This window comes from Amblyomma mixtum, chromosome 2 (genome assembly GCF_055824585.1).
Source record: "Amblyomma mixtum isolate Tamu chromosome 2, ASM5582458v1, whole genome shotgun sequence".
NCBI lineage: Eukaryota > Metazoa > Arthropoda > Arachnida > Ixodida > Ixodidae > Amblyomma > Amblyomma mixtum.
Genome location: NC_143013.1, coordinates 311,526,296 through 311,549,651, shown reverse-complemented (window position 1 = coordinate 311,549,651; position 23,356 = coordinate 311,526,296). Strand labels below are relative to the sequence as shown.

Sequence of the window (23,356 nt, the reverse complement as noted above, 5' to 3'; positions counted from 1 at the left end):
AATTTTATTTCCTTACTCCTAATAGTTCCTGAGAGAAAAAGTACATGAACTTTCAAAAAATGCTGTTTTAAGAAAAATGTAGATGAAGCGTCTTAAAACTCGCACCTTTCCGCTCAACGTGAATACGAAAAAGGATTAAAAAAGCATTTCTGAAGCCGTAACTAGCCAAGTGTAACATATTTTCTGAAAGCTAAAATTGTGCTCTTTCAGAAGTTTGCCAAACCCAGAAATCAAAAACAAAGTGGGGTGAGAAAATACGAATAAACCCTTTGAAAACTTTCCGCTTACCGCTACGCGTGACAATGAATAACTTGCGAATACCTAGATGTTACAATTTTCTGGAAGCTAAAGAAATGTTCTATCAGTAGGGGTGCAAAATATAAAAGTACATTTTTTTTTTCCAAAACAAAGTTTTGAACCACATTAAATACTGTTGTGTGCTCAGCAACGCTACCATTGTTTTGTGCTACTAATACTTGGAAGGTGTAGTTGAAAATTTGAATTAATTTGTGTGCCTATTTTGAGATGCAGCTGAAGATGTCTCCCTTTATCTGACGCTCATCCCTATTTTTGTGCAGGTCTCGCTCTGAGTATCTGGACATCTTGAAGCAAGACCTGTGCGAGTACTACAGTTATAACGAGTATCTAATGCAGAAATTCATGGACCTTTTCTCACCTGCTGAGGTACCGCTCGCATTTTTGGCATGCATTTCTTGCTTTGTATGATAGAGCAGTGTGGAGTGCTGTAACTGCCAGGGCTGTGTAAATACTCAAAATTTTGAAATGGAGTAAACTAAATATTCACCTATTCAAATCAATAAACCAATATAATATTGTGCAGTCAAAATATTGAATTCTACTTGGGCAGTATCCGGAATAATTTTTGCTGGTTTTGACTTCTAGGTTATGATTAAGAAACTGGTTGCCGCAGTGGCTCAGTGATTAGCGTGTTCAGATGCTGACCTGAAAGACGTGGGTTTGATCCCGGCTGCGGTGGTCGAATTTCGAATAAGGAAAAATTCTGGGGGCTCGTGTACTGTGCGATGTCAGTGCACGTTAAACCCCAGGTGGTCGAAATTTCCGGAGCCCTTCACTACGGCGTCTGTCATAGCCTGAGTCGCTTTGGGACGTTAAACCCCCATAAGCCTAACTTTTTCTCTTACGCCACATCGCACTTTCATGCAGTAGAGTACCAATTTCCTGCTGTATTGTGAATTTTTTTACTATGGCACCTGCAAGCCTGCTGTTTTGCGCTGATTTTTAGTGTTGCTTTTTGTCTTTTTTTTGTGCTTTCCTATGTACTTTGTTGTTACCAGCCCATTTTCAGGCATACGTTTTTGTACTATGTCCTAGGTTCTTGAATAAATAATTGAATTGAACAATGCAGACTGTTGGGCCAGTTGGTGAAGACTGAAGAATCACTTTAAGAAAAACTGTGTGCAGAACAGACGGGAAATATGTCCTGCCTGTTTAGTGCACATTCTCCTTGAAACATTTATTGAATTGGCATCACTTTTCTCATTGCTAAAGTTCTTGAACAAGGCAACACAAGTGGTGTAGAACTATTTTAGATCAAATCATTGCGAAACTTTTGAAGATAATTGTTGATGTTATTAAGAATCAGTTAATCTGATTAGACTCTCAGGATGTGCACAATGGTATTTTATTTTTTTGTGTGTTTATGTCTTTTTGTAAGTGCACCTTTCTTTCCTTAGCTGATAGAATTCTTGGAGGCCAATGAAGTTAGCCGGCCAGTGACAATCCGTACCAACTCGTTGAAGACAAGGCGGCGTGATTTGGCTCAGGTAATGTGGCTCTGTTTTCACTTGGCATTCAGTGGCCTGCCATTGTTGTGATTGGCAGGTCAGTGGTCACAGCTGATCGACAGCATTTACACGTTTCGACTGTATTTCATATCACAAGGAGCTTGCAGCACCATGAAGGGTAGAGCTCTCTCGTGCAATCAGGGCCAGGAAGACAACAAATAGTCTCTAGAATATTTGAGCACTGTTATGATCTTTTTTTTAGACAGTTATTTGCAGGAGCTGAAAAGGTATTTCAGGATGGTGTTTTGAAAGTACACCGAGCGTTTCATTTACTGGTTAGATTAGCAGAAAGTTTATACAAACACAGGAGGCCTGCTGCAAAGTGGTGCTTTGTCATTCGTAAACATGGCATCTGCCGAGTTGACTGAGTCTCCTACGTGCAGCAGCTGGACACTGGTGCTCTTTCGTTCCCAGGGATGGAGCCACCAGTCATGGGTGAGGGGAATGGAGCAACGCATTTATGCAGTGCACATAGTTCTGATTAGCTCAGATGATTGTAGCCTTCACAGCGCTGCAAACTACTTGTGAGATAGAGGATAGAGTGTTAAGCTCACTCCATTTCTTTGATGGTCCTTGCTCAGAATAAACTACAATTTATGTACTTTTATGGTGGGGTAAATACTAGTGGAGCTCTGCAGAGGTACTGAAAGTGCCTACAGTGGTGTTGCTGTCATAGCAGGACAACTTTGTCATCACAGTTGACGAAAACATTGGGGATGTTGTGTGTTTTTAACTAGCTGTTGTGAGTTTGTGTTCATGGCAGTGCTTTCTCACAAATGCTAGTCTTAGCCTTTTTAGTCTTTAAACATAGCAGCTCAGGCAGCGTTTTCATTCACAGAGTCATACCGGACTCTTTTTTTGAGACAAACTTGGTGGTGCCGTGCTAACCTGTTGTAAATAAAGTTTTGTTGGAGCCCGTGGGTTGAACTATGAAACTGGTGATAGAGGACCGTGGATATTAAGTTCACAAGAGAATGTTAATTGAGCACTCCGCAAAAAGAACAATTTCAGGAATTCCACTTTACATTGGGCTTTGGGTCTTTTTGCATCAGCTGCTTTTCTCTCACAAGGAAGGGCATCTCAATGTTTTCTAAAGGCTACACGACTTTTTTTTTTTTCATTGTTTCTGTGGTGAGATTACTAGCCAACTGTTCTCAAATAATTCATCTTTCAGGGCAAATCAGCTTAAACGATTTCATTATATAGAGCGTCCCCTGTACTTGTGACTCAATGTGGCGCATTGAGAACTATTTAGTTTACGCCTTAGCTAGGTGCTTAGATGATTCGTGTTTGGGGTGAACAGAAAATGTTTGCACCAGCAGTTGTCTATGCTCTTCTACTTGAGCCAGGCCACATATGCAGCATATGAAAAGACACTTTTTGCCCTGCTTGATCAGACATCCTTACCTTTTCTTTAAGGAAGCTGTTCTAGTTCTAGCTAACTGAAGGAAAAAAAGAGTGCTCTCTGAAGAAGGCCTGATTTTACTGCTTTATGGGGACATCTAAAATGCTAAAGCACTTCCAGGACATTGTTGATTGATTTTATGGGAATTGGTTACATTTTACATTTACATTTTGCAGTTAATTTTTTATTTTTTTTGTAGTTAGGCTCTAAGATGTTGGTGCTATCTTTTCACTCTGCAGGCTCTTATCAACAGAGGTGTCAACTTGGATCCCATTGGAAAGTGGTCCAAGGTTGGCCTCATCGTGTACAACTCCCAGGTGCCAGTGGGTACGGCACACATTTTCTTTTCTTTGCAAACGATGTACTTAACTTTTAAAAGTGTTCAAAAGGTATTCAGTAGAGTATCTTTGCTTTTGTTCCCATTCTTTGCAAAGTGGATGTGTGGAAGGGTGTTGCGAACAGCTTCATATGTAATGCTGAAGAAAGTGACACAGATATTATAGTGCCTAGAATACTGGCTAGTGTCTCGAGCGGAGGGGTCTCCGCATGGAAGGAGGTGGCAGCGCCAGCGCTGCCTTCCAATTTTCGCCTCCAGAGGGCGCTTCCTGTCGTAAAGGTGCTGGATTGCTGCAGTTGCCCAGCCAAGCCTTGTGTTTTGCACTGTGTTTAGCTTGCGTCTGCGCGTTTCTTTCGTTTTGTTTGTGCTGTGATTTGAGCAAATGAAGTGAAAGTTGCAGCGACTAATCGTACTTGAGTTGCTTCAGTTCAGTGGCCTTGCAAAAACTTGGTTGCCCCGAACACGAGGCAGCAACCAGGCTGTGGATTGTTGTTTTGATGTTTTGCTAAGAATTACGTTTTATGTTAAAGGGCTAAACAAAGACAGAGAGGCACGAAGGCAACGAAAAAAATTGTTGAAGTTCAGACACTGCAACTAGTTTGCTAATATCAATACAGTGTTTTCCTTTCTGTATATGTAAAGTGCCTTGCTTAAATGGTATGGCTGTGTACTGTTTCTAGGCGCTTCTCTATATAACTGTTGATGAACGGTCTCTCCAGCGACCAACTTTAGATGTTTTGTTCAGTTAATTAATAATTCAGTGCCTTGCTTACTTTGTACAAACTTTTAGCAGTGACCAGTTATTTTTACCTGTTTATTATGGCTGTAGCTTTACAGTTTGCAGTATATTGTAGCCCTTTGTAGAAGAGAATCACTGATAGGATCACTTTTTTGTTTTCGTTCTTGCCTTTTCTTCCCTTAAAAGATGGAACGAAAATTCGCAGACACCTGCATAAAAACTACTTCTGTATAAAGAGAGTTCTAACTTCCAAATGAAATGCAACGAGCCCTCTTCAGGCTGCATGTGTTCATTACATACTGCCACGTATCATTGCAGTGTTTGTTCGTTCACGCTCAAGGCTGAAGGAAAGGGCTGTTATCATTTTTGTTCGTGGCGCGAGAAGCGACCAGACTAATCTCGATTGTTCGCAGCCATGAAAGGCTGCATCTAGGTTTTTCCGGATTACCCTAGATGAACTCGACCTGTTATCTCGAAGTTTCCTTGCCGGCTTTAAATTGAGCGATGCCGCGAGCGGCGGTCATTCGTAGTTCGACGACCGACGAGCACGTTTGTTGCTTACGCCGCCGCCGAGTGATTCAGTTATTTTGCGGGCGCAAGTCAGCCCAAATAAAGAGCTTCGTTTCCAAGACTGGCTGGTGTCTTCCTGACCACTGGACTGCCGTCACTACAACGTGACATCTGGTGGAGGTGCTGGGTAGCCTCCCATGTTCCGGACACCCCCTACAAGTCGTGACTCCAGCCCTTTGAGTCATCTACCGCAGGACCTGAGTCCAGTCCACCGCGCAAGCCGACGCCTGCAAGGGGACGAACCTGAGTTCGGGATTCTGCCGGACCCTACCCGGAAGCGAAAGCCAGCAGCAACGTCTACCATGAGCTTGCCCCAGACGATGACTCCAATCATTCTTCAGCAGCCCCGGGTGCCACCAACCTTCGACGCTTCGCCTGGTGCCGACCCCGAAGAATGGCTGGAGCAGTTCGACCGTGTGGCTGTCTTCAACAACTGGGACGATGCCATGAAATTTAGGTACGTCTTCTTCGCCCTGGAGGGACCAGCAAGAGTCTGGTTCGAGAATGAGGAAGCTAGCCTTGCCAACTGGGAAACCTTCAAGGAACAGCTTCTGAAGACCTTCACAAACGTCGTGCGAAAGGAGAGAGCCCAGCAGCTGCTACAGTCTCGCATACAACACCCCAACGAGACCGTTGCAGTGTATACTGAGGAGATGAAGCGTCTCTTCCGGCGTGCCGACATGAACATGAAGGAAGAAGAGAAGGTGAAGTTGCTTATGCGAGGAGTTAAAGAGCAACTCTTTGCCGGCCTCGTCCGTAACCCACCGAAAACCGTCGCGGAATTCGTAGAAGAGGCATCCACAATGGAAAAAACCCTTGACGCCCGAGCCCGCCAATATGACCGCCAGCAGCGTGTCTTCTCAGCAAACTGCCTGGACACCGTTAACGATAACCTGCGAGAGGTTATCCGTCAAGTTGTGCGAGAAGAGCTCCAACGATTGCTGCCAACGGGAACGCAGCCGCAGCTTTCATCGCTCGCTGACGTCGTCCGGGACGAGGTTCAACAGGCCTTGGGTGTGACGCCGACACCCACGCAGCCTCTGCAGCCCCCAGCCATGACTTACGCCGCAGCTGTGCGCCGTCCTGCACCTCGACGACGGGACCCAAGCCCCTATCGCCCTCAGCCAGCTGCGTTGGACCGCCACCCACTCGCCCCAACCCGCCCGTCCTACGAGCGACGCGCGCAGCCGAGGAAATGCGACGAGTGGAGAACTCCCGACCAGCGCCGCCCACTATGCTTCCACTGTGGCGAAGCCGGTCACGTCCTCCGGCACTGCCCATACAGAAGACTGGGCATCCGAGGGTTCTCTTACGACGCTCCACGACCCCGACCCGGCCAGCGACCAGCCGAAATCGAGGAGTTTTTACGTCGGGAAGAATACTCATCGCCGAGCCGCCTATCACGTTCCCCGTCGCCATCGTCCCTGCGCTTTGTTTCTCCTAGCCGAGGTTACGCCGTGCGTGGACGCTCCCCCAGCCCACGAAGGTTAAACTAAATAAAGCAGCCTCTGGAGGTGAGGTTGCTTCTAAGCGCAAGGACAAAGATCCTCCACCGACGACAACTCCGACGACAGCTCCGACGACAACTCCGACGACAACTCCGACGACAACTCCGACGACACCCCCGACGACAACTTCGACGATACCTCCGACGACACCTCCGACGACAACTTCGACGACAACTTCGATGACAACACCGACGACGACGCGACCAGACTTGACGCCTTTACCGCTGCCCATAGAAGTAACGTCGGAGTACGCCCACCGCAGCCTCACTACCTGACGAAGCCGAGATCGTACACCGAAGACCACGTGTAGCACGAAAACGCGAACAAGTGACCTTGAAGTTACGGTCGACGGTCACGCGGTTACTGCCTTGGTCGACACGGGAGCTGACTACTCAGTCATGAGCGGGCCATTCGCCGTTCGACTCAGGAAAGTGACAACAATTTGGGATGGCCCGTTGATCCGCACCGCAGGTGGTAACCTGATTACGCCGTCAGGACGCTGCACCGCGAGAGTTACTGTAAATGGGAGAACCTATGCTACAACCTTCCTGGTCCTACAGCAATGCTCGCGAGACGTGATTTTGGGAATGGACTTCCTGAATGAACATCGGGCGATCATCGACCTTCGATCTAAGTCGATCAAGCTTTCCACAGAGAATGCCATACCTGCTGCGACGAACGCAACTCATCACGTTGCCTTAAACGTCCTCGACGAAGCATTGAGCGTGCCGCCCCGATCGAGTGTCCTCGCCTGCATAGGTACTTTAGACGTCGAAACTGCCGAAGGCGTCATCGAGGGGAACACCCAGCTACTCCTGGATCGAGGACTGGCCGTCGCAAGGGGAGTCGCCCAAATCCGAAATGGCCAAGGCCAGGTGTTGCTAACCAACTTCACCGAAGAATACCGGCATCTAAACAAAGGCACGACGATCGCTTTCCTCGACGAGCTGGCAGACATCAGAGACGTATTTGCCCTACCCGACCAACCCGCAGAACCATCAGACCAAGGCCGTCCACCCACGTTCGACATCAACCCGGCATTACCCCGGAGCAGACAAGACCAAATACGCAGTCTTCTTCAAAGGTACAGCGATTGCTTCTCATCAGCATCGAATGTGCGACGAACCCGGCTTGCCAAGCACCGCATTGTCACAGACGAACACGCCCGACCACTGCGGCAGAGCCCCTACCGCGTATCGCCGATAGAACGCCAAGCTATCCGCAAGCAAGTAGAGGAAATGCTACGTGACGACGTCATCCAGCCATCAAGGAGCCCCTGGGCAGCACCAGTTGTCCTAGTGAAAAAGAAAGACGGCACCCTTCGCTTCTGCGTCGATTACCGCCGCCTGAACAGCATTACGAAGAAGGATGTCTACCCCCTCCCCCGCATCGACGACACACTGGATCGGCTGTGCAACGCTAAGTACTTCTCATCGATGGACCTGAAGAGCGGCTACTGGCAAATTGAAGTCGACGAAAGAGATCGCGAGAAGACTGCGTTCATCACGCCAGACGGACTCTTCGAGTTCAAGGTGATGCCATTCGGCCTCTGCTCTGCCCCAGCGACGTTCCAGCGAGTAATGGATACAGTGCTCGCAGGCTTGAAGTGGCAAATTTGTCTAGTCTACTTAGATGACGTTGTTGTCTTCTCCACAAGCTTTGAAGACCACCTCAGAAGGCTTCGGACAGTGCTGGAAACAATCAAGTCTTCGGGCCTAACACTGAAACCAGAGAAGTGCCACTTCGCCTACGAGGAGCTACTGTTCCTTGGTCACGTCGTAAGCAAGGATGGAGTTCGCCCAGACCCTCAGAAGACGGCTGCGATCGCACAGTTTCCACAGCCTAATGACAAGAAAGCTATACGCAGATTTCTTGGATTGTGCGCTTATTACCGGCGATTCGTCAAGAACTTTTCGCGCATCGCTGAGCCTTTGACCCACCTTACCAAGGCGGACGTGCCTTTTAAATGGGAAACGCCGCAAGAGGAGGCTTTCAAAGAGCTAAAGCGCCGATTACAGTCCCCTCCTGTGCTCGGGCACTTTGATGAAAACGCCGAAACCGAAATTCATACCGATGCAAGCAGTGTGGGCTTAGGAGTGGTGCTCGTTCAGAAAAATGGTGGAGAGGAAAAAGTTATTGCGTACGCTAGCCGTTCACTGTCGAAAGCCGAAGCCAACTATTCGACGACCGAGAAAGAATGTCTCGCCATTATTTGGGCCACGTCGAAATTTCGCCCCTACCTGTACGGACGACCATTCAAGGTTGTGAGCGATCACCATGCTCTGTGCTGGCTAGCCAATTTGAAAGATCCCTCCGGCCGCCTTGCCCGTTGGAGCCTGCGTCTTCAAGAATTCGACATAACTGTAGTCTACAAATCTGGCCGCAAGCATTCCGACGCAGACTGCTTGTCGCGAGCCCCCGTCGACGCAGCAAGCGAAGAAGAAGACGACGACGCTTTCTTAGGACCGGTAAGCGTCAGCAGTTTCGCGGAGCAGCAGCGCTCGGATCCTGAATTGCAAAGCCTAGTTGATTACCTGAAAGGCAAGACCGCATCGCCTCCCCGAGGGTTCAAGCGCCAACTGTCGTCCTTCGTCCTTCACAATAATGTCCTCCTGAAGAAGAACTTCGCGCCGAACAGGACAGTGCATCTTCTTGTCGTGCCCAAAAATCTCAGGCAAGAAATTATGCAGGCATGTCATGATGAGCCGACTGCAGGACATCTCGGGATTGCTCGCACATTGCACCGCATCCAGGAGAAGTACTATTGGCCGCGGCTAGCTACCGACGTTTCCCATTATGTGAAAACGTGCCGTGAGTGTCAGCGACGCAAAACGCCTCCGACTAGACCAGCCGGACTCCTGAACCCCATTCCACCGCCAACTAAGCCCTTTCAGCAAATCGGGATGGACCTCCTCGGCCCCTTTCCGGCTTCATCATCAGGTAACAAGTGGATCATCGTGGCCACCGACTACATGACCCGCTACGCCGAGGCAAAAGCGTTGCCTAGTGGTACCGCAACAGAAGTTGCAAAATTTTTTGTCGAGCAAATTCTCCTGCGACACGGCGCCCCCGAAGTGCTCATCACAGACAGAGGGACGGCATTTACAGCGGAGCTGACGCAAGCCATTTTAAACTACAGCCAGACAAGCCATCGGAGGACAGCTGCCTATCATCCACAAACCAACGGACTCACAGAGCGTCTGAACAAGACCATCGCAGACATGCTCTCCATGTACATCGACGCCGAACACAAGACGTGGGACTCCATTCTGCCCTACGTGATCTTCGCGTACAATACTGCCGTCCAGGAGACAACCAGGTTTACCCCATTCCAGCTGGTATACGGCAGGAAGCCCACGACAACACTCGACGCAATGCTCCCGCACGTTTCTGACGAAGACAACCTCGACGTCGCCGCCTACCTTCATCGCGCCGAGGAAGCCCGAAGACTTGCGCGGCTTCGCATTCAAGACCAGCAGCACACCGACGCCCGACGCTACAATCTGCGCCGACGAGACGCGCATTACAAGCCAGGTGATCGTGTTTGGATATGGACGCCAGTTCGCCGCCGTGGATTGAGTGAAAAGTTGCTGCGACGCTACTTTGGCCCGTACAAGGTTCTCCGTCGCATCGGTGACCTCGACTACGAAGTCATCCCCGACGGCACGACAGCATCTCAGCGACGCCGCGCACGCCCGGAAGTCGTACATGTCGTGCGCCTGAAGCCATATTATGAACGCTAAAGGACTGGAAGTTTTCATTGTCCGTGTTTATTTTCATTTTAAAGCATCGAGACGATGCTTCTTTGGAAGGGGGGGTAATGCCACGTATCATTGCAGTGTTTGTTCGTTCATGCTCAAGGCTGAAGGAAAGGGCTGTTATCATTTTTGTTCGTGGTGCGAGAAGCGACCAGACTAATCTCGATTGTTCGCAGCCATGAAAGGCTGCATCTAGGTTTTTCCGGATTACCCTAGATGAACTCGACCTGTTATCTCGAAGTTTCCTTGCCGGCTTTAAATTGAGCGATGCCGCGAGCGGCGGTCATTCGTAGTTCGACGACCGACGAGCACGTTTGTTGCTTACGCCGCCGCCGAGTGATTCAGTTATTTTGCGGGCGCAAGTCAGCCCAAATAAAGAGCTTCGTTTCCAAGACTGGCTGGTGTCTTCCTGACCACTGGACTGCCGTCACTACAACGTGACAATACGATCTTCGCAAACAGATGCAATGTTGGGAAAGAGCCCTGTGATTTTATTTGCACATACACGACGCTATTAAATATTGCCTGACTGATATATCAACATTCCAGTACGCGCGGTTGAACTGCAAAAAAACATCGGCATAACATGTCCAGAAGTGTAGCACTGAACTGTAGAACTGAAATCCCTTGGGTCATAACCTTTGCAAAAGCTATGGATGCTATTTCCTAATACTAGTGTCACACGGGCGCTTCCGATCGCTATCGATCCGTTTGGGGTGAAAATTTTTTTATCGCGATTTAAGAATGGTCGCCGCTGCGAGGTCCAGCCACCCGCATACTGCTGGTTGAGCACGACAGCACGACTGTGCGCGAAACCGCCTACGGTCGCGGTTGAGATGCGCAGATCGCAGTCAACTGAATTCGGATCGAGTAAAATCGAGTAAAAGTTCCCATGTATCAGCAACGAATCCGGATCGGAGAGTTTTCGGGGATACTGTGGCCGCAGCTGTCAGCCTTCGGTGTTTGTTTCAAGTTGGTAAGCTGGGCCTCTCGCTGGATATTCGGCATTTAATTTACCTTTCTTTTTCACTTCAGGGCCCAGGTTCTGTACAGTGACGCTGTACAGTGTACAGCGTGTTCAGTGTACGGTGGAAAGAATAAAAATTTTACGGATTGGATCTGGTAGTAAATCGGTACAACCATAGTACTTGTACAACGCATCGTCGGTCTCGCGGCGCTATCTCGGTTGATGATTTTCTACGGACAGTGTTAGGCCGTTGAGTTTATCTTCCGTCGAGAAAGGTTTTGAACAAAAGTGCTCTCAAAGCTCGGAGAAAGATGGGCTGCGTAGCGAAAAGCGCAGCTCATGGTTAGTTTCCAACGCCGGGCCAATGCCGCGAACGCTGCTCGGTGGCACCTTAGCGACTGGCAGCGCCACCCTACGGTGGCTTCGGGAAGGCATCACCGCGGCGGCCACGCGAGCGCGCGCCCTCGGCACACTAGCCAGTATATTCTAGGCACTATACAGATATTATGTCAGTTACTGTGGTTAAACACATGACAAGTATCCCATGACATCCTTGTTGAGAGGTATCTCTTACTTTGGGCAGGCAGTATATTTCATTATGTTTGCCAGATGCATGAATTAAAAAGGTAAACTGACCTGAATCTTTGTGCATTTCCAGTTGTTTACTATTCCTATTTCATCTGTGTTGCATAAGTAGGCATTTTAAAGGTGTGTCTGCAAACAGGTATCTTCATGCTGTTTTGCCTTAGCTTGTGGAGCTGATATAAGTCCGGCTATTTTGGCTTGTTGCTTAGTTGCTTGTGGCTTACTGCTCAGGAAGTGGCACGAAAAAAGTTTTTTCACCAATTGAACACATATTTATCGTTCTGTGCTGTAACAAGTAAAGTTAAAACTTAACACAAGGTTGTGAAAGTGGTGCTGAAAATTCGTTCTTCATAACCACTGCTTTAATACATCCAGAGGTAATTACTTTGTGTCATTTTTCAAGGGGTGTTATATTTGCCTTGGTGTGTGCATTACTGCCGCATATTGGTTCACTGTACTAGCTTGGTCTGACTGTGTCGCGCACCTTGCCTGCCATGATACAAGACAGCACAGGAAGGTGCAGAACAAAACCCGCAAAATTAAGTGATCATATGATGCAATATTGTAGCACAAGTGCTCAAATATTGTCTTACAGTCTAGGCAATTGTAAAGTACCCTATTTACATGATTCTAATTCAACTCGAATGTAAGTCGACCCCCACTTCCCATATCGCATGTTAGGAAAAAAAAAAAATGCGCTTGCCCGTGGGCACATTCTAAAATGAAAATGCATTAGTCGTCCACACTTGCGCCATCTTCCTTTCTAGCGCTGCTGTCTTCGTCACTGCTGCGGTCCCACAGCATGTCATTGTAATGTCCTTGTCCAGCAAAATCTCCCACTTCGCAAACAACCACAACTAGTCGTCGTCCCATGAAATCCCGCACTTCTCAAACAATTGCACCACAACATCGTGTGGAACAGCTGAAAATTCTTCCTCGCTGCAGCCACCACACCTCCATCACACATTCTGAAACATCGAACTTGTAGCCCGGCACACAGTTAGTTTAGAAGTGCAAGATGCCGGGCTAGTTGGTAATCCATGATGAAAAAACAGCGCAAGGAACGGGACGAAAACACGAAGGAAGAAGACACAGACACGGGCGCTGACTAACAACTGAAATTTTATTTCGATGCAGGACACATATATAAAGTACAAAGAGGGGGGTGTGTCCAAGGCGATCCTGCACAATCACCGAAACAGTGTAGTCACGTCCAAGGGTAAAAACGATAAAAAGGTGAAAAAGCCAAAAGAAAGACAAAAAGCGATAAAACCACGATGTAAGAGGCCGGGACGGAAGGTAAAAGCGATGAAAACGATGAAAACAGATATGCACATAGCCAAAAGGCAAAAAACAGCGTTAAACTAACGGTGAAAAATGGGACTAAAATCGCGACACAAGGTGATTAACAAAAAAAAAAGACAGAGAGGGGCATTTAAGAACAGGATTAAACATTTACCCTGCCCCTAAGAAAATCCAATTCTTTTTGCGACAGGCACAGGGAGGGTGCACTCACACATTGTTCCTTTGCGTTGTGGATCACCTTGTGTCGCGATTTTAGTCCCGTTTTTCACCGTTAGTTTAAAGCTGTTTTTTGCCTTTTGGCTATGTGCATATCTGTTTTCATCGTTTTCATCGCTTTTACCTTCCGTCCCGGCCTCTTACACCGTGGTTTTATCGCTTTTTGTCTTTCTTTCGGCTTTTTCACCTTTTTATCGTTTTTACCCTTGGACGTGACTACACTGTTTCGGTGATTGTGCAGGATCGCCTTGGACACACCCCCCTCTTTGTACTTTATATATGTGTCCTGCATCGAAATAAAATTTCAGTTGTTAGTCAGCGCCCGTGTCTGTGTCTTCTTCCTTCGTGTTTTCGTCCCGTTCCTTGCGCTGTTTTTTCAGCAGTTAGTTTCTTCGGCGTAAAGAACGACAGCCATCTTAAATGTAGCCGCAAGGAAGTGTCGCATGCTTACCGGTTCCAGAGCGCAAGTGACAATTGATGAAGCACTCTATTCGGGTGTACATTGTGCCTTGAGCATGGTGGTACTCACACTGCACTTTCCAATCAGGTGCGACGCCCGAATACCTGGCAGGCCACTATGTGCTCCAGGGGGCTGCCTCCATGCTGCCAGTGATGGCGCTCGCCCCACAGGAGAATGAGCGCATTCTGGACATGTGTGCTGCCCCCGGGGGCAAGGCTTCTCACATTGGTGAGTGAGCGGGTCTCTCGTCACATGTGCGCTCATACTGGAAGTCCCACAATCACTCAAAAGGCTTACAGTGTGTACATATAAGTGCAAACGGAGTGACTGTGCTTTTTTGTACATTCCAACCAATGCAGTGACTTTTGGGCTTTGTACAATCACTGCATGATGCTGTGAATGCTCTTTTTAACATCAGTTTATATCTCAGTAAAACGCTGTGCCTGCATTTAATAGCATTTCAGATGGTGTATTCATGCTGAGACAGTAACTTGAGCTCTTCATCTTCATTGCAGCTGCCATAATGAAAAACACAGGTGTCCTTTTTGCCAATGAACTGCACAAAGAGCGATGCAAAGCCATCGTTGGCAACTTGCACAGGCTTGGTGTGAACAACACTGTTGTCTGCTCATACGATGGCCGCAAGTTTCCAGAGGTACGAAAATCTCCCAATTTTTTTTTTGTCAAGGCTGAGTTCTCAAGGTAGACTGCCAGTTGTGTTGCTACATTGGTCCTTTCAGTGCTGATTTCATTACATCAATCTGAAAGTTGTCAAAGCATGGATTGTTGAAAGTCCTTAAAAAAAAAAAAGTGTAAAGGATTCCTTGGTTGTTAGGTAATCTGCTTTCCAAGAAAGTACTTTATTTACACAAATATAACGCGAGTTGTTTTTCTTAGTTCATCTGTTTCGGAATGCATCTCACGTTATATTTGGAACAAACGTACGAATATAACGTGGATACTTTTTTCTCGGTGCTCCACATGAAGCTATAGCAAGCTTCAATGCCAGCCTCACAGCCTGCTTGGAGAAGCCAGCATTTCAGCAGCCTTTAAAGGGGCTCTGAAACACCTTCCAAGGGGAGCACGTCAACTTGCTCGACCACTGCATTGTGTTTTCACGAACACCTGAGCCAAATAATACACTTTTACATGCAACAGAGAACCCAAAGTCACGCGCGAAACTTGGCGAGCCCTTTCTGGTGACATTTTCTGCTCGCACCCTCCTCTGTTGTGCCACGCCTGCGTATGCCAGCTCAAAGAAGGCTATTGGTTAGATTCTTTCAGACATTGGGCAGCTACCGTGGCCGCGGCCAGTAAGTGGCCTAGCTCCAGTGGGTCGGGAAGCTCCGCCCCCTGTGGTGGGGCCGGCGGAGAAGCGCCGACCTTCCAGCGTGCAAAATGTGACGAGAGGAGAGGGAAAGGTGTGAAGACACTGGAATTCAAATTTTGAGTGCAGATAACTCAGCTTCTACAAAGCTCATCAAAGAAATTCTTACTGGGGGATATTCATGAAGCGGTGTCCTTTAACATCACAGGCATATCTCAACTTTAAAGGGCCCCTTTCAGAGCCTCTTTAAAAGTAAATTTTTATTATTTATTAGGTTTGTATGGTTTGTTTGAAATGAGCAGTTTGGTGGTTTGAATTTAGATTTGTATGTGTATTTCTTCCTCCTGTTTTCAGAAAAATAATCAGTTACAGTGTATCTCCATTTGTTCTCATTTTAGGGGAAAATAACAAGCTCAAGTATGTAATTTCTTACGGGTCATTAGGACACTTTCCCTTAATATCTTTTGGTTCCGATTGAAATGAAGCTGCAGCCAAAGACCTGCCATGTGGAGCTAGGCCATTTGTATTGTTAGTGAGGTACATTATCATATAAAAATGTTAGTTTATGTCAAAGCACCTTAATTATGAAATACAGTTGATGATATATTGTTCACAAAATTTGATATGTTTGACTCTGCTATAAAATAGCTTGGTTCTTTATGAATTCAACGGCGTAAGAATAATTGAAATTAAACCATAAAAACATAACGAAAACTTCCGTGAGGCTAATTAAGTTGGCAAAAAAACAAAGTTTGAGGTGTGCTTGCCAGCCATTTGGAGATCGTTGTAGAAGCCTTGGAAATCGGCAAAGTGTGGACGTCCCAGGAGGATTTGACAGTAGTGAGTAATACCTGGATGTGGAGCAGAGCGTCAGCTTTTGAACGAGACCAAGATGGTGGCCATGGGGGATGCAGTTGTGGGAAGCGAGAGGCGCAAAGTTCTGCTGCATTTTGCTCCGAAATCACCATTTAGGCTCTTTGGAGGTGTCGAACATATCATTTTTTTTCGTAATCTGGAGGTCAAATTAAACCTTTGAACTTTGTAGGTAGGTACTTTAGAGTGTATTGAACCCGGATATGCCATTTTTGAAAAGTCAAATTTTTTGAATTTTTTTTTTACTATTGCAAGATTTGCGTATCCCCTCAAGTTGCACGGTGCGCATGGCCAAAGGGCAGGGTGGCTATAAATGTGGAGAGAAGGTGGTGCAGGCCGTTGAGAGAGAGAAGACACTGAAAGAGCTGAGTGGAGTAGAAAAAGCAGGACAGGGCGAATATGGGCACAGTAGTGCGCAGCATTAAATACGAAGCAGCAGAGGCTTGGTGATCACTGAGGTCACTGCTGCTGTGTGCATTAACTCATCAGAGGCTTTGCTGCAGTTAATGATGTCACATGCATTTTTGAATTGTTGGCTCTCAAATAATATCAGTGTGTTCGTTGCTTCGGTATTTTTGCATACCTCCTCCATTTTTTCCGAGCCATCGGCTGTAGTTGGCTGAAACAGGCTGAAATCGGGCTATAATTGAAATATTAAATTTGCAGTAAATGTGGAATGGATTTAGGTCGCACTATGGTTCGCGAACTACGCCACTTGTATGCCGTCAATGTAAACAGCTTTGATTTTTTTTTTCCTTTTTCTTACATCCTTGTCTGTCTGTCTTATTATCATTTTGTGAACATTTCTTTATGTTCATGTGTGCTCTTGTACCACCTTGCAGAGAGGATCGTAGGCTTATTATTATTATTATTATTATTATTATTATTATTATTATTATTATTATTATTATTATTATTATTATTATTATTAATTTTCATGAGTTCTCAAGCTCCCCCATCACATTATTATGTGTAAATACTGTACAAGTTATGCAGTTTGCATGTTTGCAAATGTGAGATTTTACAAAGTGCATCACATTTGTAGGTTGCCAAGGGGTTTGACAGGGTGCTGTTGGATGCACCATGCAGTGGTACGGGCGTAGTGTCCAAGGATCCCGCTGTAAAAACAAACAAGGTGAAGTGTAGTTCTTGATGTCCTTGTATTTGGCTGTTAATACTTTTGTTGTTACGCTGAGCAGCTTCAGCGTTATGTGATGGCATTTACATGCTGCAGTTTTATGTTGCCAGCTGTAGTGCAAAATTCACAGAAAAAAACGATCAGTAGTATAGCCTGCTTTCATTCTTTGTGTCGGAAAGGAGAGTGGACGAGTTGGTTGTTCAAATTTTGGAGGCAAAAAAGAAGGCAGACAGGACAGTCGCTACATTTCCAGTGTTTGTCCTGTCTGCTCCGTTTTCTTGTCTCCATTCGTTCCACTGGTGCAGAGTTTCGAAATTTGGCTATGCAGAAAAGCTGACCTCTCTATGTGCTGAAGAAACTACGGATCCACATACATAAGAGACAGGAGTAGTGCCAGAATTTCTGTCTTGATTCAGCATGGCATGAAACCTGCAGTGCCAAAAACATGAATTGTACGCTTATTCTTGTTTTCTTTTTTTTTCCTTTTCCCAGGAAGAGAAAGATATTCTCCGGTGCTCCCAACTTCAGAAACAGCTTATCCTGGCTGCCATTGACTGTGCCGACTGCAGTGACAACAAGCCGGGCTACATAGTGTACAGCACATGTTCAGTCATGGTCAGTGGCATGCACATACCTCTTTGTGCCCCTTGCATGCTGAAGGAACGAAGTTGTATGAAGCAATTAAGTGAAGAAGCTGTTCTTGAGAATACCGTGCGAGCCTATTTTCATCTTGCTTTCTTTTCTTTTTTTCTTATCTTAAGCCTGAAGAAAATGAGTGGGTCATTGATTATGCCCTTAAGAAGAGGAATGTCAAGCTCGTACCAACAGGACTGGACTTCGGTCGCGAAGGCCTGACCAGGTAGGTCCGCCGTTGAAAAAATTGTGGAGGAAACACTGCACACATTCTTGAAGGCTAAAATTCAGGGAGTCAGTATTTTGCCAGTTTTCAGCAGTAAATTGAACAAAATGAAAGTTTTCGGCAGATTTTAACATCAGAGCCCCATGGGTTTGAAGAATGGGTCACTTGATGGTAAAATTGTCGTTTGGTCTGATATGTATGGTGACTTGCACAGAATGTTTCACTATGAAATGACACATGAGCAGTAGAACCCCGTTCTAGTAAACTCAATTATAGCAAAGTGAAATTGTGGCCCCATTTCGCCTTCCATTGACAACTGTATATATTTTTTTTGTTTATAGTAAGTTATCTTTAAGTGGGGACGCAGGTTTTGGAGGTTAAATTTTTTTTTTTTGGCATGAAATTGGATGCGATGAAATATGACGCACTTATTGGAATGTGCAGGAAATGGTGAAATAGTACCAATTTTCACTGATATACCTTCAGTAGTTTTGACATAAATTTTTATGTGTTTCATTGCTGTACCACATTTGCAGAAAGCTTGGCATGGCAACAAAACATGGTAGGAGCCTATAGTCGCTCTTACATTTTACCCAAAGGAATGATTCATGGAGTGACATTCTCGATTATTTTTATCAACCTGGTTTTTCTCTACACAGAACATATCCATGCTTGCATAAAGCACTCATTACTGTCACCTCACAGTTTTTGTGGAGTAATAAAATAAAGTATAATTTAAAAATGTAGAAGTGTCAATGCATAAAGAATTTATCAAGAAATCAGCGCAAAAACTTCATGAAAATCCATCACACCATTGTCGTGCTAAGCTGTCTGCAAGTGAGCGGCCGCGCACACACAAAAAAAAGCATACACTCACACAAAAAAGGGTAAGGATGGCTGTGAACTTAAAGGAAGCTGGTGCAGGCCGCTGAGAAAGGAGAGGCAGTAAATGTTCAGTGAGGGCTAGGGAAGGGAAGAAAAGGAGGAAAGAAAGTCCGGGCAGCCTAATAAATTGGACAGATAGCCCTGCTAAATTAAAAAGAATGTACAGAACTTTCCTTGTGGCAACCGCATGCGTTATGTAGATTGCTCCATACTGTTTACTATATTGTGAGCTTTTTCTCTCTGATTTACTGTTTTTCTGTTTTAGTATGAAGTGCGTATTGCTGCAACAGTGCTCACTGAATACTACCTGTAATGCGCTAAAATTCTTACGAAGTTTTTCTGGGCATATGATTTCTTTAGTTTACTGTGTATATGTGTAGTATTGTTTTTTGTTTTTTTCCTGGTATATTGTAAGTTAATTTTCTTTCTATGTGACGTGCACATTTTTGCTACGCTGTACGACCAAAACGAGGGCAGAGACCTTGTCAGGCTATATTAGCCTTTTGTCTCTGTCTCTGCAGGAAATGCCCTGAAATAAAATGTTTTTGATTGATTGATTGATTGATTAAATGACACTGAGGTCATGGAAGACGCGGTTTTCATTCAAAGCTTTGGTTTTTATTTAGAGTCAAGTTCCCCTTCCCCCCGCACGTTATATATTCGTGCAAGTGGCATACTTCCCCTTGACTTGGACGAAATCAGAAACATTACATAGAATGTGATAACTGGAAATAAATCATTAGCGCACAATGGGACGATAAGAGCAGGATGGGAGGTATATCTAAATGTTTCCTTTCTAAACCAACTGTGGCCAAATATACTGCGCAAAACGTTAAGTTTATGTTTATAAATGTTAACTAAGCTTCTGATTGCAAACATTTTGGTAATAACATAGACTGGCACACTTTTCTTTCTCTTTTCCCAAGTTGGATAGCAAAATCACACAGCCAGGAACCTTGCATATCTTTGTCAAGACTGTAAACAAGTGTACCACGCATTATTTCCTTGTGCCCACTAGGTACCGGGAGCACAGGTTCCACCCTTCATTGAACAAGACCCGTCGTTTCTACCCACACACTCACAACATGGAGGGCTTCTTTGTGGCCAAGCTGAAAAAGTTCTCCAATACCATACCACTGACGCGTAAGTGGTACTTGTGCGCTTCAGCACCTTTCTAAGCATTTCTGCTGGTGTAGTGCAGATTTAAAACTCCCAGTTTTTGCACATTTTGGCCCTGCACTGGCTCAGCTGTTTTGCACACTGCTCATTCTCACGTAGTGTATCTTCGGCTGGTCACGTTCAGATGTGCTAGAGTGCTCTGAAAAGAGGCCTTGCATTCAATTGGTCAATAATCGTCCCTCTTTTTATCTTCGGCTGGTTCTTTTGGACCATCGGCCCCCAGGGCAGGGCACTCTCATGCACTCTGATGCAGAATTTGGAGCAGCGGGGTGCGCTGGGGCACGTGGGTACCTCACATCAGTCCTAGCACAGCACCGGCACCTTGGTGACGCATGACGATGTGGTCACCTGGGTTCGGGTGATGATGCGATGAAGTTGCTGTGTGCCAGCATTTTGGTGTTCTTGTACATGCTTCTTCGCTGTGCCCAGAAGCAATCATCATGCCAGCTTTGATGACTGTGCCAGCGGTGTTTACAAGTTCAGAAACGGTTTAGCATGAGGCACGTCTGCCATGTCTGTGCCTGCATAATTTTTAAATACATCTTTGTGGCTCGGTTTTATGTAAACGAAGCGCAGGTGTTCTTAAGTGGTTATAGTGCATAAAATCTGTGTATGCCTAGTGAAAATGCAGTGTTTTTGTGGTCTCAGCTTATAGATAACCAGATGAACACTGTGGGAATCTGGCTTTCCGCCGTCGCCTTTGCGCGGCTGTGCCGGCCTACCGCGTTGTTTCTCCTCTTTCCCTTGCTCCCGCCTCAGGCGGTGGAGAGGCGGCTAGGTGACTAATCACTGTCATTTGGCCACAGCTCCGCCCCGGCTCCCCAAGGGCCTTTGCCATTGGCGCCTTTTGGCGGGAATTCGGGACCCCGCTTTGGGCGGCCGCGCGCCGCGCGACCGTCCGAGCGGGGCCCAGAGAGAGAGATCCCTCCGAGACAGCGTAAGGTGCGTACGTTACTGTTTGTCCGTGCCGGCCTTTGCCGTTCGTACCAGTGCTTACTCGAGCTCGCCCGCACGTGTCCTCTGACCTGCAGCGGCTCGAGCCTGTCCAGCGGGGTCCAGCGACCTCTGACAGGCGTACCTTGCGTTGAATGCCCACTCTCTCTCGCAACCGGCCCAACGGTCGACACGAGAGAGAGATCACAGTTCTGCCGCGGGGACATTCTCCTGCAGCGGCGTGCTAGCGGTGCGCATTACTCGAGTCGCTTCGTGCGCGCAGCGGAGCCTTGCTCCTCGCGCGCCCCCGGGACGGGGTGACTATTGAGTGTGTGTGTATCAGCTGGAGGACGATGTGAATAAACGTCTCCTTTGTGAACTTGGAGGCTTATTTCTTTGCGGCGAATCGCTCTCCTCCCAGCGGAGGTTGAGTGCGCTGCATCGGTGTCCCAGTGTGTGTGTGGTGACGGCTGATCGGGGCCCTTGGCTCGCGCGAAGCTCGAACCCGCGGTGGGTGGTGGCCTGTGTCCACTTAGAAACCCACAACTGGCGCCCAACGTGCTAAGTCATTGGCGCTTACGCCTTTGATGGCACATTAGCCGAGCAGGTCGCCTTGCCGATCACGCTTGCGCACCGTGTCTACCACCCACAGCGGGGCACTCGGCAGCTACATGTCGGCTCCCAACGGAGTTGTAGCGTCGTTTGATCCGCTGGCTGCTGTTCCTTCGAATAGCTAGACACCGTGGTTGGCCGCGGCCCCCCATTGGGGTTTACGGCGACACAACCCAAAATGTCGACCACGCGGCTCCCATTGGAGCTGTATCGGAAGCACCCTGCGGTGCATCCGCTGGTCACATGCCTCAGCTGTGCAAGCTTTCCGCCCAGTGCGAAAGCAGTTCGTGTCACGCTGCCGCAATCGGCAGTTTCGAACAGCAGCAGCCGTACCCCGCGAGCAGTCAATTCTGCTCTGGAAACGGCGAGGCGCTGGCCCGGTTCCCTGTGGAAACCACGCCGCTCATCGAACTAGGAGCCTTGCCTCCCTCGTTCGTGCAGCCCGCCCAAGCCTCCACTGAGGCAGGGGTGCAGTGCGCTCAGTTGGCTGATGCGGCTCCGCGAGCCTGCGGGTCGGCTGGCGCGCTGGGCTCTCCTGATACAGCATTACGACTTTTCCGTGCAGTGTCGAAAGGGGAGCACAAACGTGGTAGCTGACGCGCTATCCCGTGCCCCACTCGCCAGCGGCGCCTTGACGCCTGTAGGCGGAGGGGGCGAAACAGCGGACGAGCCGCCGGGCGGCAAGGAGGGAGAGCCCGCGAACGGGTTAACCCATTCCGCTAACCAGGCAAGCAGCGCTTCGCAAAGAGGACGAGAGGCGAAGCTCTTCGTGAGCGCCTCGGAAGTGCCGACGCGAACGGAAATTTTGGCTGCAAACCTGAGTGGGGACGAGACCAGGCTCCCCTCTGGGATGACTGGAATCGTTTTCAGCCCTAAAGAGCTACTGAAAGCCCAGCAAAATGACCCGTTTTGTCGCGAGGTGAGCGACGGTCTCAGGGAGACGGAGCGCCGTGACGCTACTTGTATTGTAGCGGGCGCAGGGGGGCAGAAGCCAGCGTGTGTCGCGGCGAACCCCGGGGATTCATATTTGCTGGACAATGACGGGCTCGTGCTGAAGTACATAGCCACCGATGACGAGTCCATCGACCCGTTCTAGGTGGTTATCCCCAAAAGTCTGAGAGGCGCACTTTTGCGATTCTCTCATGACGAACCACTGGCCGGTCATCTGAGTGGCTCCAAAGTTTTTGCAAAACTGAGTCATTCGGTGACGTGGCCTGGCATGAAGCGTGACATTTTCCGCTATTGCCGTTCCTGCCATGTCTGTCAAGCGGTGAAGTCACGGGGCGGCAAGCCGCCTGGAATGATGAAACCGTTTGACAGTGTGCGTCCGTGGCAGATGGCCACCTGCGATTTGATGGGGCCTTTCCCCAGGAGCAAGCAGGGGTTCAATGACCTGAAGGCCTACGCGTCACGGTCTGACGAGCTTGCGCCGGTACCCATTGGTATCAAAGGCAAGCGCAAAGGCACAACTGGTGCTGCGGAACGCAAGCGTACGGAGCACCGGTACAATCTGAGGCGACGGTCACCGGTGTGATTGATGCCGGACGGCGGACTTTTCCGCAACCGAAGGCACGCAGCCTCAGCTAGCTGGCGAGCTTTCTCGTCAGGCCCTACCTAGGCGAAGCACGGTGTGTTATTTTTTTTTGTTTTTTTTTTGTTTTTGCAGCATGCTCAGTTCCAGCCTTGTGTGTTTATCAGTTTATTTATTTGTTTTGTTTAGTCAGTTTTTAGCCACTTTCGTTTCCAGCTTGTTCGTCGGTTTTCGTTCTAACGTACCGAGATGTACATAGGTAACATGCGTCTGCGTTGGCGTTCAGTTTTTTTTAACCAGACTTGTACATATGTATACTTCAGCCGCTCTCTCTTGCGCTTAT

The 23,356-nt window shown here is 47.6% G+C and overlaps 1 protein-coding gene across 1 annotated transcript in view; it reads left to right on the top strand.

Moving 5' to 3' along the window:
* LOC149364974 (uncharacterized) overlaps window positions 1-23,356 on the top strand; it is a 34,467-nt gene that overhangs the window by 6,782 nt on the left and 4,329 nt on the right. Inside the window, exons 9-17 of the mRNA XM_089574970.1 lie at window positions 579-684; window positions 1,716-1,805; window positions 3,471-3,558; window positions 13,764-13,904; window positions 14,192-14,331; window positions 16,922-17,011; window positions 17,507-17,629; window positions 17,776-17,873; window positions 19,777-19,901. Coding sequence (XP_089431096.1) covers window positions 579-684; window positions 1,716-1,805; window positions 3,471-3,558; window positions 13,764-13,904; window positions 14,192-14,331; window positions 16,922-17,011; window positions 17,507-17,629; window positions 17,776-17,873; window positions 19,777-19,901 — 1,001 coding nt within the window. The remainder of the gene's footprint in view (window positions 1-578; window positions 685-1,715; window positions 1,806-3,470; window positions 3,559-13,763; window positions 13,905-14,191; window positions 14,332-16,921; window positions 17,012-17,506; window positions 17,630-17,775; window positions 17,874-19,776; window positions 19,902-23,356) is intronic.